Genomic DNA, 16,309 nt, shown 5'->3' with positions numbered 1-16,309 from the left:
TTGAGCCATGTGATGTACAACACCGTTTCCAAAAAAGTTGGTAAGCTGTGCAAAAGGTGTACTAATTGAAAATGGTACAGACATTTCAAATGTTGAAACTGAGAAATTTGTTTTTTGAGAAATACATGCCCATTTTGAATTTGATGTCAGCAACACATTTCAAAAAGCATGTTAACCACTATGTTTCATTACCTCTTCTTTTAACAGTGCTCTGTAAGCATTTGCGAACTGAGGAGACCAACTGCTGTATTTTGGAAAGTGAAATGGTTTCCCATTCTGTCTTCATAGGATTTCAGTGTCTCAACAGTTCAGGGTCTCTTTTGTCATATTTTTGGTTTCATAATGCAACAAATGTTTTCAGTGGGTGACAGGTCTGGACTGTGTGCAGGTCAGTTTAGCACCCTAACTCTTTTAATACAGAGCCATGCTGTTGTAATACGTGCAGCATGTGGTTTGACATTGTTTACCCTGAAAAAGACGTCATCCGGATGGCAGCATATGTTGCCCAAACCTGTATATATAGCTCGGCATTATATGCAAGTCACTCATGCCATGTGTACTAATGCACCCTTATGAGATCATAGATGCTAGCTTTTGAACAGTGTGCAGATAATAAGCTGGGTGGCCTTTAGCCTAGTGAATGCAGTGTCCATGATTTCCAAAAGAATTTCACATTTTCTCAGACCAGGACACTTTTCCACTTCACCTCAGTCCATCTTAAATAAGTTCAGACCCATAAAAGGTGGGGATGTTTCTGGATCCTGTTTATATGCAGTATCTTCTTTTCATGGTAGAGGTTTTAACTTGTGTTTGTGGATGCAGTGATGAACTGTGTTCACAGACAGCGGTACCCATGCAGCTCCTGCAGTGATTTCCACTACAGAATTATGTCTGTTTTTAATGTAGTGCGGCCTGAAGGGCCCGAAAATCACAGCCAGCCCATATTGGTTTTCAGCATTGTCCCCTACATACAGAGATTTCTCCATATTCCCTGAATCTTTTAATGATATCATGTACCATAGATGATGGAATCCCCAATTTCTTTGCTATTGTACATTGAAAAATGTTATTCTTAAATTGTCTCTCACAGAGTGGTAAACCCTATCTTTACTTCTTAGAGACTCAGCTGCTTTGGGATGCCAGTCATGTTGCTGAGCTATGGCAGTTAACCAGGTGTTTTTTAGCATTACACAAACTTTATCTTTTGTTTCTCTGTCCCAACTTTTTTGAAACGTATTGCTGGCATCAATGTCAAAATGGGCATATGTTTTTCAAAAAACAAAAATATTTCTCAGTTTCAAGCTTTGATATGTTGTCTTTGTACTATTTTCAATAAAATCTAGAATTTTAATGATTTGCATATCATTGCAATTTGTTTATATTTACACTTTGTACAGCGTTCCAGCCCAGCTTTTTAGAAACAAGGTTGTACTTTTATCCTGCAATAGAAACAGATGTACATAGCGTTCATAATATGACCAGTAGTGAATAGTGCAAATCTATGCCTTCTTCAATCATCTGTGTGTGTGTGTGTGTGTGTGTGTGTGTGTGTGTGTGTGTGTGTGTGTGTGTGTGTGTGTGTTCTGTTTGCCAGACCCCATTCACGTTAACCCTGAGGATATGGGACATTTACATCCTGGAGGGAGAGAGAGTTCTGCCTGCCATGTCCTACACTATTCTGAAACTGCACAAAAGTAATGTCACCCTGTGTGTGTAATATATATATATATATATATATATATATATATATATATATATATATATATATATATATATATATATATATAATTTTTTTTTTCGCCCATGTAGCTGTCTGAGGTTTCTCCTCAAATTGAAAGAAAAGTAAAAAAAAAAAAAACACATATTTGCACAATGCTCAGTTTTATATTATTTAATATTCATTCATTTATTCATTTTCATAAAAATTCTTTAATTTGTTTAATGGTAAAAATGCATTTGAGCTAAAAAGAGAATATGAAGTTGTATATGTATTAAGATGCCTATATGTTTTTTCCAGGCAGGGCAAAAATAATCAATGATCCCGAATTATATTATGAAAATCTAATGTTAATTATTTTTAGATATTATCCAAAACCGATCATATTCAGTTTCTCGCTTACATTTCTTCCCTATGTGGTATCAAATTGTGTGCAGCACTTTGCAAAAGTCTTAAGCTGCCATAAAATACGAACTATTTTGGCAGTAAGCATGTTTTTGCCACTGCAACACTGTATAGCATTAGAATAAATACAAATAAATTTCTCACTGTGCTACGGTCGCTGCATGGATTGTTACATTGCACCAGCAGCACCTGATTTAAGACTTTTGCAAATTATGTTTTCACCTTCAAAGGACCCTGAGCTTATACCGTATTAATCATGATATTGTGTGTCCAGAAACCCTGATGAAGCTGTCCATGGAGGATCTGGTGGAATTCCTGCAGGTGACTCTGTCGAAGGATTTCTTTTTTGATGACGACTTTGTAATCGAGCAGCTCCAGAACAACATGGCTGAACTCAGACGCTCCAAACTAGAACTTCCTCCAGCAGGTATTTTACATGTATACAGTGCATGTATACACAATTGCATAACACACACACACCCAAACACGCGCACACAAACACATAAATTAACAGTAATACTTTATTTGAAGGTTGTCTACATAGGGACTTCATAGCAATGCATAAGCATTAAATATCTGATTTCAAAAGAAATATGTGAGTGTTTATATAAACAATTTATGTCTGTCTTAGTTATTTAGTTACCCTCCTATAGCTAATAGATTTGGTGATTATCACAGGACTACTTCTTAGCTTAATTACTTTAAACAGTTAATCTATCAACAATCATCGTTTTCTATAATTAATGTATTCATTTGTTAATTTATCAGTCTAACCAAAGTTTCACTGCAGTGACACACATTTGTTCTGTTAATAACACTACTATGAAGCATCATTCCCATATAATTGAACTTACAAAGCATGTATCAGTTCTGTGTATTTCTACTTGTGTTAAAGTAGTCAAATTTCTTATGACTGATTCTTCGTAATGTGTCTCAAGATGAAAGATGTTTTTATGAGATAAATGACATACATAAAGGCCCTTATAAGTCTTGGACATTTGTTCACTTTATGACACTGGTATGAATTGCTAACACATAATTCCCTTGTAATTTAACTTGTAAGGCAAATGCCTAGTTAAGAACACCATATATAATTCCTATAGAAAATTTTATTATCCTCAGAATAATTTTCATGTGTTTTTATGTATCTCTTCAGTGTGAGGGCATCTTTCATAGAACCAGTACAGCATATGGTGTTATGGTGGAATCCGTGTTGTCAGTTCTTCATAACAGTCAATTGTCTCTGTCACTTTTGTCAGTAAAGTATCATTTACTTTATGAAATATCTCATATCAATTAGCAAATATTGCCATAAGCTGTTCATGAAAATGCATGTTTTGCTCATTAGATATGTTATTTAATGCTTATGCATGTCTCATGAGGACCCTGTGTTGGTAGTCTTCAAATAAAGTGTTATTTAACTTGAAGGTCTCCTACCTTTTGGCAAATATCAAGTTTCATGTTCATATACAAAACATATTAAGACTTAATTTTCAGATTTAATTTAAGATTAAGATTTACACCACAAGGTTAGTTGTGGTCATTTCATTTGTTTTGAGATATAGAACTTGATATAAAGTTTTTTGAGTTTTCCAGAATGGGCTACAGCATTGAGGGACTGTTGCATTTTCATTGTCACATGAAATGTGACCTAAACATCCCTGGTTCAACCATTCAGGCTAATGCTTGCTTGGTTTGTACTGTTTGTATGCTGCATTATCTTATTTGTAGTCAGTTATATTAAAATAGTCAGTTATATTAAAACTCTCACTTGAGGAAGACTTCAAACCACTATCCGGGATACGCCGCTATTCTGCCCAGTATTAGATCAAAGTAGGCTTGCAGTTAGCTTGCTGAGCAAGAAACCCCACTTTGTGAGACAGACCTCTAGCCTAGTCAGGGACTGACTCATCACAAAGTCAAACTTTCATTTGCCAAACTGTAGGTGCTTCACATTTCTGAAGCATCTCACACACCGCCACTCTGTACACTCAGCGGCATCAGTTTTGGTCCTTGTGGGTCGGATTGGCGTGAGTTGAGCACTGTTTGGTGATTTCCCTGCTCAAACACATTGAATTAAACTTTGCAGTTGCGTAACAGATTTAGTAGATGTGTTTGACCAAGGAAATCACCAATTGAGCTGGAGTGCAGCACTAGAACTGGAATTAATGTCCCCTGCTGTATATACCTTTACTAGTAGGAGTGGGCAGATATACACACAGAGGCAGGCAAAATGTGCCATAATGCACTTACAATGAGTCTGAAATTAACAACTCGATGTACTAAGGTTGCTGCTAATCACGCAACCTGCACATGGACCACCTACTAACTGCGCATTCATCAGAAGCCTGGTTTAAAAGGCACAGTGAAATAGTAGAAAACTCAGCAAGCTTGGGACAAAAGAGAAAAGTTCAGTGATGAAATTTCGAACCGAAACAATCTACAGGGAACAAATGACATTTTACCATATTTAATCAATAACACAGGTTACAGTTGAGGCACATTTTGCATCTGATTCCTAAAAGTTAAAGTTAAAAATAGTTTTTCTTTTCAAAAGTATTCATGTTCAAGGCTTGAACATCAGGTTAGCTGCTTTAGAGGGGATTCCACCAATTTTCTTTATAATTGAATGGCTAAGATGTAAATCATCAATGCAATTCAGAGTGGTTTGATGTGAAATACACCATTCTTCATAAACGTACCAGTCAGAATTGTTCATAGAGGTGTTCATAGACTCCAGATGTCTGAAGAAGTTAAAGCCTTTTAAAAGCTCCCTCTCGGAAAGTTATTATATGGAGGGGTTATGAATATGTTTTCTGATGCCTGAGACATTGTTTTACTGTAGTTTTGGCATAATGTTTTGGCCTAAAACGTACATGCAAGAGTTTAAGGCAGTATTATGCCCATAGTTATATATAAAAAAAAAAAAGTATAACTATTTTACCATCATCCACATTACAGATAAAACATAAAAAGACACATCACTGGTGGTTTTGATTTGTAAATAAAGTGGATAATTTTGCATTGTGGACATCACAACCCCTTGTTCCTTTTGCCACATTTGTAAAGAAGTCCAAACTGGTAGGTTTGTCAATTAATGAATTATGCAGACATTTAGAAAAATAGGTGGAATTCCCTTTTTTTAAATGCTGCCACTGTTAAAGGAGCCCCTCCCCATAAAACAAACATGCTTTAGTTTTAAAAGAAAATCAATGCAAATACCATGAGGGACCGTTTATTTATTTATTTATTTATTTATTTATTATTCACTCGGCCCATAAACTGTATGGAACGTGTCTGATTTGCACCTGAAACTGCAGCAAAAAGATTAGCATGTCAGGCCCAATTGCATGCTCAAAGTAAAGTCTCCAACATTTTCACTCGCAGGTTCTCACACACACACACACACACACACACACACGCACGCACACACATACTATATGCCACACACACACCTCACAGACTGCTGATGGCTGCTACTCTGCTTTGTTTGTGTGTAATCTTTTTTGCTGACTGTGCGTTCTCTCCCTTTCGGCTGATCTTGGCTCCAGCCTCCTCTAGTGGGGGAGTTAAAGGGGACAACCCCCCTTCCTTCAAACACAACCGGTGGGCAACAACAACTGGCTTCCACGTATCTATCTATCTGTCCATCATCCGTCCGTGTACCCCACACCCCACCTTGAAGAACATAAACACACAAGGGCTGCAACTAGCAGTTAATTTTTAACTGAATTGATCAACTACGGGAAAGCCAGTAATGGTTGTTTTTCTAATCATTTAATCTTTCAGCCAGCAATCATATCCACAATAGGTTAATCAATCATGTTTAAGGATTCGTCTAACGATTGTTAATCTGCTACCAGCGGAATAATGACTACTTCTACTACTTTATTAATCCACCAACTGCATGAATGCAAGTAACAATCACTGTAGTATCATCATGCAAGTAATGGTTATTTTATGACCGATTATGCATCAGAGAAATACTGTAAATTCTTATTTATAAAATCGATTAGTCTTTCAGTTGTAGTGTAATTGTATCTCTGAAGTATATGACTATAACTATTAAATATAGGAATGCATTTTTTTTAATATATGAGCTATGTGAATACAACTAACAATGGGCCTCATTTACCAACCATTGTTAAGAAGAAATTTCTTCTTAAAACCCACTTACGCAGTTTTCATAACAGCTGTTTCTAAGGACCTGTCTCCAGAACAAATTTAAGAAAAAACTTAGGAAGATGAATCTGTAAGCGATATGACCGACTGCAACTTTATTAATCAAGCACAAGAAAGCAGCTTACAAACAATTATTTCTTTCATCAGTTAAGGCATTGACAATGGAAATACATCTGGCAAATATTTCTTTATTAATTTCACATTATTAATCTTCCAACGATGGGAATGCAACCAACTGATTATTTGGATGAATCTGTATACTGTAGGAATGCATCTAATAGTTATATACATTATTGATTAATCATCTTTAGAGCTGTGTCTTCGACATTAACTTTGATAGAAGTAAAAACATTTTTCATCGATTAATCTATTATCTGTCATTTGATTTATCAAACCTCAGTTTCTTGTGCAGTTACCGCTTCCTTTTGCCCATCGTAGTGCTACCAATGTCCAGTTCTGTCTGAGTGACAATATGATGCTACAAATGAACTAAACTGAACCGTATCGCCGCCTAGACCTCCTGTAGCATATTACAACCTGTCAGAATGACCTCAAGGATAATATGAACATTGAGAAGGATTACAAAACACTTTTGTTTTTAAGCAAATGGTGGCTTTTTTGTGTAAGCAATGTAGTTGATGATTAAACTAATCGTTGCAGCCCTACACACACACACGCGTTTTGCCTCTGTCGTTTTTGTCTGCTGTCTTTCACGAAGCCTGGCCTGTTGTGCGCAATATATCTTATTATTTTCCATGACATTTGTGTCCACCTTAACACCCTGGAAATGTTTCCTGAATGCTAGTGTTGGGAGAGCGTTTGTCTGCTAATTATAAAGCAGAGATTCTCACAGCAATTAGTATTCTATCAGTATAACCGCAGTGAGGGCAGGTAATTAGATAAGCATTTGTGTTTCTCTGTGTGTGTGTGTGTGTGTGTGTGTGTGTGTGTGTGTGTGTGTGTGTGTGCACTATTTTAGTCTACTTGGGATGACATCATAATGGTCTGTCTGCTGCTCTGTAGAGAGTTATTCAATCTTTAGCATTATAAAAATAAAACCTGTTTAAAGAATTGCTGTAACATGTATGTATAAGCATTTCTAATGTACTCTCATGTTTAAAGATATATCTTGTTATTCTCTGAATGAAGAGTGTATGTAATGTACAGTACAGTGCCAAAGTCAGACACCACCCTTCTATTATTCAATTTCCAGTCAAAATGATCAATAAATACAAAAAAAGAGTTCAGTCTTAGAGGTTGGTTGCATTTTCTGCTTCTCATGATCAAGTCATCGCCAACACAGTGATGTTGAGGTCTGGACCACTTTGATCTGAAAACATCAGCAATGTCTTTGTTGGATTTGGATTTTTTTCTTAATTTCATGTCTATTTAATTTTCTCAGCAACAGCTTTTTAACCACTACTTACCCTTTCAGATGCATTGTATTGAGTTGTCTTCTCACCTGCAGATTTTTGAGATCTGAAGCTTAATTGGAGTTTGATGTTCTCCTCTCTCTCAAAGATGAAAGCTTTAAGTGATGTTTATCTGATGGTGACAGTTTTGGTGGTCTTCCTTGTCTTACACAATTGTTAGGAGTCCCATTCTTTCTAAACCCTTTAACCATTTTTATGGCCTCTGGTTCTTATGGTTCTAGAAACTCCTGGTTTTTTTTTTTTAGCTCATGTTTCTTTGACTTTCCACTAATATCCTTAAAAATATCCCCTTAAAAAATAAATACTGTACTTAATGGCTGTTGATATGAATGAAGGGTGGTCTCTGACTTTTCCACAGCACTATATTATTTACAGTATATAGCTTAGATATCGTATAGCATACATTAGACTGTATGTATCTTTGACAAAAATAGTGATCATGTGCTATGATTTGTTTGTGATGTTTTTTTTTTAACATGACCATCTGTGAACGTGTGTTTGTGTGTGAGTGTATGTTCACTTTCCCCCACCTTATACACACTGTAAACCCCCCCCGTATCTGTTCTGCGTCACATCTGTGCTCACAAGAAGCACTTTCTTAACATGATGTTTTGTGTTTTAAGTGGCTGTGAACTGCAAGTACTGTGTGTAATGAGTTTTTGACCATATTTTTAAATGATTTGCGTGCTCACCGTATCTAGTCACGTGTTTTATTTACACCAACCGTGTTTTTACTTTTTGTTTTTGTTTTTTGTTTTTTTAATTTTCACATGTTGAATATGGACAGCAACTGTTTGTATTTCTTCCCACTGAAGGATATCCAGCCGCATGATTGCTTACACTTTATTTGTTCTCTCACAGTGGTACAGTTTTAGTGTTTTATGTATCTGTGTCTGATTGACATATCCATGCTCAACCCAGTGCCTTCTTTCATAGCTAATGTTGACAGATTGGATAAATGGTAAATTGAACCCTGCAGCATAACACTGATAAAACCATGCTATAAACATATCATGGGTGTTGTCACATGCTCTTGTGAGTTTTATGACAGATTTTGTTCAGTAATTTTATCAGTATCTTGTTACCATTACTGGTAGTTGTCGTGACAGATAATGTTTGGTGTTATTACAGCCTGTGTCACATGCTAATATTTGCTAAGTGTACTCTTATTAGCTGTCATGACATCAAACGTTATGGCATATGTGTATGGTATATGGTATAAGACAACTTCCTTGACATGTTTATGGCATGGTTATGTCAGTGTTATGTAACAGGTCTTAAGTAAAGTATTCTGAATTAATTTTACAGAACATTGACCAAACTATATAGTAATGTCCAGATACTTGTCAAATAGAGTATTGTTAAAATGGCTGAAGTCAGTGAACGTTCTGTGTAACTTCAGAATTTATCGCTAAGATTTCTCAAAAAAGCATACTTGATCACATTTAAAATAAACAATAATAGTCTGTAAAAGTACACATTTTAATAAAAACGAATGAACTGAATGACATGAATAAGTCAATCAGCTTATGTGTGATATCCACTAATGTTGTGCTCTCTAATGAACTGTACTGCTCTTACCTGTGCAGGTAAAGACGAGGAGTTTCCCAATAAACCACTGGGTCAGTTACCGCCAGATCCGGCTGAAGCAGCCAATCATGTTGCTAATGGGCAGATGCCAGCCGGGCAGATGATGGACGGTCCACCTGGTTTGAGCGTCACCACAGAAACAGATGAAACTGCGAATGGCTCACTGGATCAGCACAGAGAGAGTCGACCAGCGAGCCGTGCTGGGAAAGAGAAAGACACGGTGGACAAAATAAACCGCCAAGGAAAGGGCGATAGACGAGATGGGCGAAAAGCAACTTTGGTTACTCCGGCAGCCCCAGGAATGGCCCGAACACCTGAGAAGCATGGGCCAAACCACGCTGGAGCCAATCAAAACTCAAACGCAGGCTCAAGCGGGCGTAAAGACATCACACCTCGTTGGGTCAAACCTTCTGAGAGCAAGTTAGAGGAGGCCAAAGCTGCAGCCTTGAGAGAAAGCCAGCAAAACCTGAGTGTTGGAGTCCCTCCATCACCCACCATTCAAATATCTGAAGAACAACAACAGCAGCAACAACAACAGCACCGTCCCAGGTCCAGGGCCTTCGTCCAAGGCTCCAACCGAGCCTCTAATGCATCACAGTATGACAATGTCCCTGGACCTGATGGAGATTTCACAGAAATTTCAGAGTTTGAGTTTGATCGTCCACCTTCTCGCCCATACGGGGCAAGACAGGGAAGTCCCACCAGGCCCCCCAGTGGTGGGATGGGAATTTCTGCCCCATCTTTCAGAGTCCCTAAACACACCCCGATGCCATCTAACTCTGAAATCCGCCCACCAGTACACTATGCATCCAGCATGACACCTGTCTACACCCCATATACGTCCAAAATTCGGCCACAGGAGGACAGAGGTTATGGAATAAGGAATGAAGAAAGGGCATATGGTACAAATTTGCGCATTTCACCTGAGTTTATGAACCGCTCACCCGAAAAAGTGCCGATGAACAACAGTTACACTACCTACAGACGCCAACCAGGCCATGTTACCCCTCTCCAGGTGGCACCTGCTGATTCTAGAGCCCAGCTGGAAAATAGTGGGGCCAGAATGGACAATTTCGGAGGCCGTATGGACAGTGTTGGACCCCGGATGGACTATGTTGGACCCCGGATGGACAACGTTGGAACCCGGATGGACAACATTGGAGCCAGAATGGACAGTACCAGCGATATCAGACACTACCCAAGACAGCCAACGCGCCTTTTAGGATCGCCCGTTTTCACGCCAGCAGAACAGCGCTATGAAAGGCAGCGGCGAGGTGAAGGGTGGTATGGAGAAACGATGGAGGGAGTGATGGTGCCACCCCTGCGCACTTCAGGTGGGTTGCCCCGCTCACCCAGTTTCCAGAAAGCCCAGCTTTCGCCTGTCCACCCAGTCCAGGAATTCGCCTTCCCGTCTGCGGCCGTCCCACGGCCCACACTGTTCGGAGGATCTCACTACAGACATGCGCAAGAAGCCTTCGCCATGCAGGAGTCCATGTTGCTCTGAGAGAAAGTGAGATGGATGCTGTGTCCCAATTGTATTCTCAGCATTAATACTGTAAGATATATATCGTGTGCTAAGACTCGGGTTAGTACACAGGACCTAAACGTACTGCACTGTTTTGTACTAATGGAGATGACTTGATGTTGCTATGCAAATGGAAAGTGATGATGTCATTATGCCAACATACATTATTTCAAGCTACAACTTTGTCACCAAATTTGTAGGCAGTTATGCTCTTTTTTTGTACTTTTCTGGGAAGTTTAGGGCTCGCTCATAGAAAATTGCAGCTTTATTTACAAATTTCTTTCATCTCAAGTTTCAGTTCAAGTCTGTTAGCTAAATAGCTTTCGTCAAGGTTTTCAAAATTTGAAACCACCATACTCAAAACTTGGCATACGCTGATGTTGCATTTACATTTTGGCTTTGAGAAAACATTTTTTTGTTCCTCATAACAGAATTGGTATAATCACTGACAGTATGCGGTCAGTAGCATTGTGCAGCCATGCAATAGTTGCCATGGTGATAGCATTACTGGAGTGATATTCCTGCTCATGTATGGGGTAATGGTGTTAGCCACTATTATCCAAATAAGTGTTTTCAGACACACAGTTTCTACTGGTGTGCTTTCATTGACATTTGAGTTTGTTTGTACATGAATGAAATCAAGTGAGGCCGTAATACAGAAACATCCTACCTCTGAAATCTGCTTTAGTCACCATGACAACTTCGGTTAGACTGAATCTAAGTCAGTAGCTATTACAGATTAATGGTTCCTAAATTTATAATGTTATCCTAACTTTAGATAAGTAAACAGTATAACAGGAGCATTCTAACTAGATAAAACTTTCAAAACAGTGTACAATGTTTGTTTTTTAATTTGTTTGTTTGTTTCAAAAATAGCAGGATGACAAAAGCCTTAAAAGGAAACTGAAATGTGGCGTTGCCTCTGTTAAACAGCAAGGGGTGCAATCACAATATTCTTTTAACTTTTTCGATCAAGACTACTAAAACATCCAGTTAGTGCACTTTAGTTTTGTTTTCCCATTTATTAGACAGAGTAGTAGCTGTCTATACTAAATATATAAACATTTTTGTTTAGCTTATTTTAATGATTTTTGTTTACATCTTTGCTGTGATCAAATGATCAAATTGTAAGTCGCTCTGGATAAGAGCACCATCCAAATGCCATAAATGTAAATGTAAAACAATCAGTTATCAACCTCTGTTGAGTGGATTAGTTTGCTTAACTTGAGATAATTAGAGATATTACTGAATTAAGCATGTACTTATGTAATATGAATTTGCAAAAAAATCTTATCTTGATCTTGTTCGATTTTAGCTTAAGACTATTTTCTGTAATACAGCTCCAGGACTATTGGAGGTTCAGCATCTGTATTTCCCAAAATTTCAACATTCCATATATTTCACTGCTGTAGCTGATGACAGAAGTTGGGAATATTGATCTTGACAGGATGTTCTGCTGACCACTATGGTGCTCTGCAATCTCAGCTCAGTTGAAACATATGTGTCCAGTTTGCTGTCGTTTCTTAACTGCCAGAATGTAACAGCAGCCTGGTTGTTTAATTTTTGTCACTTGTGAATATAGTGCATACTACATAGCCGTGTGCAAAAGTTTGGGTACCCCTGGTTGAATTACATTTTGTTGGTTTTCTAAGTGAAATAAATACACATCTTTTATTGCCCAAGTACTGTTTAACATATTGGGGGAAAAAAGTTAAAGTTATGACACATTTTATTTATTTTTTTTCCCGAATATGTTCAACCCAGCAAATAAAAAGAGTGGGCACAAAACTTTGCACAAAATTTTCACATATAAGCTTGTTCGCTAATAGAGGGCGTGTTAACTTTCACTTAGCGAATGAACTAAACGTAATATTGGGTGTTGAAACGTTTGCTTGCAACTGCATATTCAAAAGAGTTTTAGTGTTTAGTGAATTGGTGTTTATCATACAATTGGGACACAGCAAGAGTGAGGCAGTCAGAAAGGTAGAGGAAGTGAGAAAGAAAGAGCAAGAGACAGAGAGAAGAAGGTGTTTAATGCACATGTGAAGGTTATCTAGAAGAGTTACCATATTTACAAGAGTGTATGTGTTGGGTGTTACTTCACAGAACAGAATTCCTCAGTTAGTTGCTTCATTTCATCAATCAGAAATGTCCATTAACTCTTGACGTTTGGCTTATCTGACTAACTGAGAAATCTGTCTTTTGTGAAATAAACACCTGATTGTTTGCTTGTTTACTGTGTTTTGTTTGTATTTGTTTGTTGTGTTTTTTTGCCAGACTTTCTGCCCCCGAATTCTTACTAAACCAATGCGGCGGGACCCACCAACTTGAGACGTTTGTACTGATCAACCCTCACGGACTTACTAAAGATTTTTATTTTTTGTTTGGATGGTGAAGTAGCCTAATCCTTAACAGGAAGTCTTAACAAAAGAACCTTTTAGAGTTTAAACATGTACAGAGAGATTTTTGTTTTCCCACTTATTTAAATGTCCTTATTGATAGCATGAACTGGGGGGAAAAGCGTCCAATTATTTTTTTTTCTTTTTCTTTTTTTTTTTAAATGATTTAGTTTTCTATACACAAGATATACTATATGTGTATATACTGTATACATGCTTTAGATTACTTTAGATTTCAGGTTATTCGATATGCTTGTGAATATCATATTTTTCAATGAGAATTAATTAAGGTATCTACACTTAGGAACAAAAATGGTAACAGTGGAAAATATCCCTGTTAAAAGCATTTTGTTAAGAATGCTCCACCGAAATGAATATTGCACCTAATAGAGGGATCTTCTTCTTTTCTCTCCAGGGCAAATGCAGTTAAAGAGATAAATTTGATCAGAAGGTGCACTTGTACTAAAAGCTTGATCACTGTTCTGGTAGCAGGTTTCCAGCTTCATTCCATATTTAAAGGGTAATTTCACCAATTTTACAAAAAGTTGTGCATAAATCAACTGTTGAGATATAAATGGTCATTCAGCGTGATTTGACATACAATGGTTTATTGTACAGATTTGAATTTCTTTACAGTGATGGTGATGGCAACCAGGAGTTGCATTGTCTACAGCCATTTTATCACTATTCAGTAACACCGGTGTACCTATACATGTCTTTATATGTAATGTTAATGATGATAAAATAGTTGTCAATCTGAAACAGTAAGTTTTCTTTGGATACTGTTTTGCCATAAATTTCTTTAAGGGAGCTTTTAGAGGTATTAAAATCTTCAGCTATCTGGTTCCTATCACCACCACTGTGAACAATTCTGACTCAACAAGTTTCTGTAAAACAGATCAAGCCAGTCTGAATGACTTAACCCTGTAATTATGCGCAAACTTTAAAAAAAAAAAAAAAAAAAGGGTACCCTTTAATCTCACTGACTTTGCAATCACACAGGCTCCAGCCCAAATTACACCTATTCCAGTCCTAAAACGCACTGATCCCAGTTTTCTGATTGGTTAATTGGCTTCCGTGTGGACTGAGCTATGGTGTCCACGGTTGGTGACCGATGACACACACACAGCACACTCAGGTTAGAGCTTGTTTTTGTGATGAAAGCTGCTTACATGAAGAAGCTGTCTATAAGAACCGATTCATAGCACTACTACGCTATTATTGCCTGCTCATAATGCAGTATTTGTGTACTTCATGTTTTTGTGATTGTCAAAGCATATTGTTCTGCTGTTTTCATACATACACACAGTCCATGAAATGTTTGGAAACATCTAACCTTTCAGAATGTCTTTAAAAAAATGAGTTTTGTCGGTTTAAAATAACTTAGCATGCTGAATAGAGAGATTTGACCATTTTCCTTTGCCAAAACTTACCTGCTCTTCATATCAAAAAAGACACTTTGATGAACAAGAAACCAAGTGTTGAAGTTAAATCTTCAACAGAACAAAACTGCTTTGCTCTTATTTGAATGAACTGGAAAACGTTTTGTTACAATATGCTTATATATTGATTCCTGCATTTCTCTGAAAATTTGAATGCATAATTTCTATTTATATATAAGTATAATATATGTCTACTTGCATCGGCCAAATTTAATATGTATTGTCCCAAGATGTTAAAATAAATAAAAGCACATAAACAGTAATTGTGCATTAAATTATACTTACATGTTCACTTATTTTCAATTATAAAACCAACAAAACTCATTTAATGGTCATATATATGCTGTAAAGAAAGTTGTCCTTTGCCATGGATGGTTGTGTTAACAAACATTTGTTACAAGCTTATTGTGTTCACTTTGTGTGCTGTGTGTGTGGGTGGGTACATATACATGCCCACATATACAACTGCACCAGCCAACACTATTAAAATCAGTATTCAAGTACTGTAATCAATTAAGTACTAAAGAATACCAGGGAGTATATTCTTTCCATGCTCACTACAGCTCTACATTTCAATTCCAAGTAGGGAACACAGTCTGCCTGGATGCTGCCCTGTAGTCTGGAACTGCTGACTGGTTGCTGTTTGCTGATAAAGCCTGTATTACTGTTTTAATGCACTACATAAATGACTAAGAAAAAGTGTGAGATTGATTAGATCAGTTAAGAACATTCAGTTAGAGCGTGGACCTTTTTGAAACTAAGCTGAAGTATCAAAGGCTGTACTTTGCTTTGGATTGGAACAGAGCCCATGCTGGTGCTGTATTGTCTATCCATCATTCCTCAGTGTGTATGGCTCAGTTATGTAATCTTAATTTATCATATCCGCTGTGCACTCCCAGTGTTTCAGCACTGTCGTTCATAAAAAAGACTACTATAACATTTTCTTTTTGCATTTTGTATAATATATATCACATTTCCATTGCATATGGCATTTCTTAGAGTTCCACACAAACGTAAACACATGGAAATACATAACATTCCTCATTCCTTACGCACTCTTCATGTGCATTCTCCTAAGCACACACACAACTCTCAGGCTGAGTTATTATATCCCCACCCTCTGCGTATTTATAATCACAATGATCATGAGCTGAAGAGAGCTACTATAGGCCTGTATCTATTGTTAAAGAATAGTGCATTTTGATACAGAGTTTCAGTTGTGATTATTTTGACAGGAGGATTTTTTGTTTCTTTAATTTTGGTTAAACTACTAAATGCAAACTTGACGATCAAAAATGACTTTCTCTAATAAAAATGAAACCCCCGGGTGGTGATGAATTAAAATGATCGTTTTTGTATGTGTCCTGTTTGTGGTTGTGTCAGTTTTGTGTTCTTTTAGTATAATGGGGCAGTGTATGAAGCTGCTGGCAATGTCTTGTTTCAGCCACAAGATGGCAGCACAGAACATCTATTATGGGCTTACATTAGTGACTGCTTCTATTCTTTTCTTTTAAGTACAGCTTCCAGGGAGAATTTCAGCTTTCAGAGAAATCTGCAGGGATGATTTCCCACACCTCTAAGTTCAGTCTTAGAAGTGGGTTGCATTTTCTACTTCT

The 16,309-nt window shown here is 37.3% G+C and overlaps 1 protein-coding gene across 4 annotated transcripts in view; it reads left to right on the top strand.

The window, feature by feature from the left end:
- The window catches only part of usp6nl (USP6 N-terminal like), a 97,803-nt gene extending 81,762 nt beyond the window's left edge, over positions 1-16,041 (top strand). For all 4 annotated transcript variants that reach the window (XM_017707609.2, XM_037537653.1, XM_037537647.1 and 1 more), the window contains 3 exons: positions 1,595-1,694; positions 2,397-2,549; positions 9,327-16,041. In XM_017707609.2, coding sequence (XP_017563098.1) covers positions 1,595-1,694; positions 2,397-2,549; positions 9,327-10,831 — 1,758 coding nt within the window. In that variant the 3' untranslated portion in view covers positions 10,832-16,041. The remainder of the gene's footprint in view (positions 1-1,594; positions 1,695-2,396; positions 2,550-9,326) is intronic.
- The last annotated feature ends 268 nt before the right edge of the window (positions 16,042-16,309 follow it).

The sequence above is a fragment of the Pygocentrus nattereri genome, chromosome 1 (assembly GCF_015220715.1).
Source record: "Pygocentrus nattereri isolate fPygNat1 chromosome 1, fPygNat1.pri, whole genome shotgun sequence".
NCBI lineage: Eukaryota > Metazoa > Chordata > Actinopteri > Characiformes > Serrasalmidae > Pygocentrus > Pygocentrus nattereri.
Note: the sequence above shows the minus strand (reverse complement) of the source record. Positions and strands in the feature narration are given on the sequence as shown.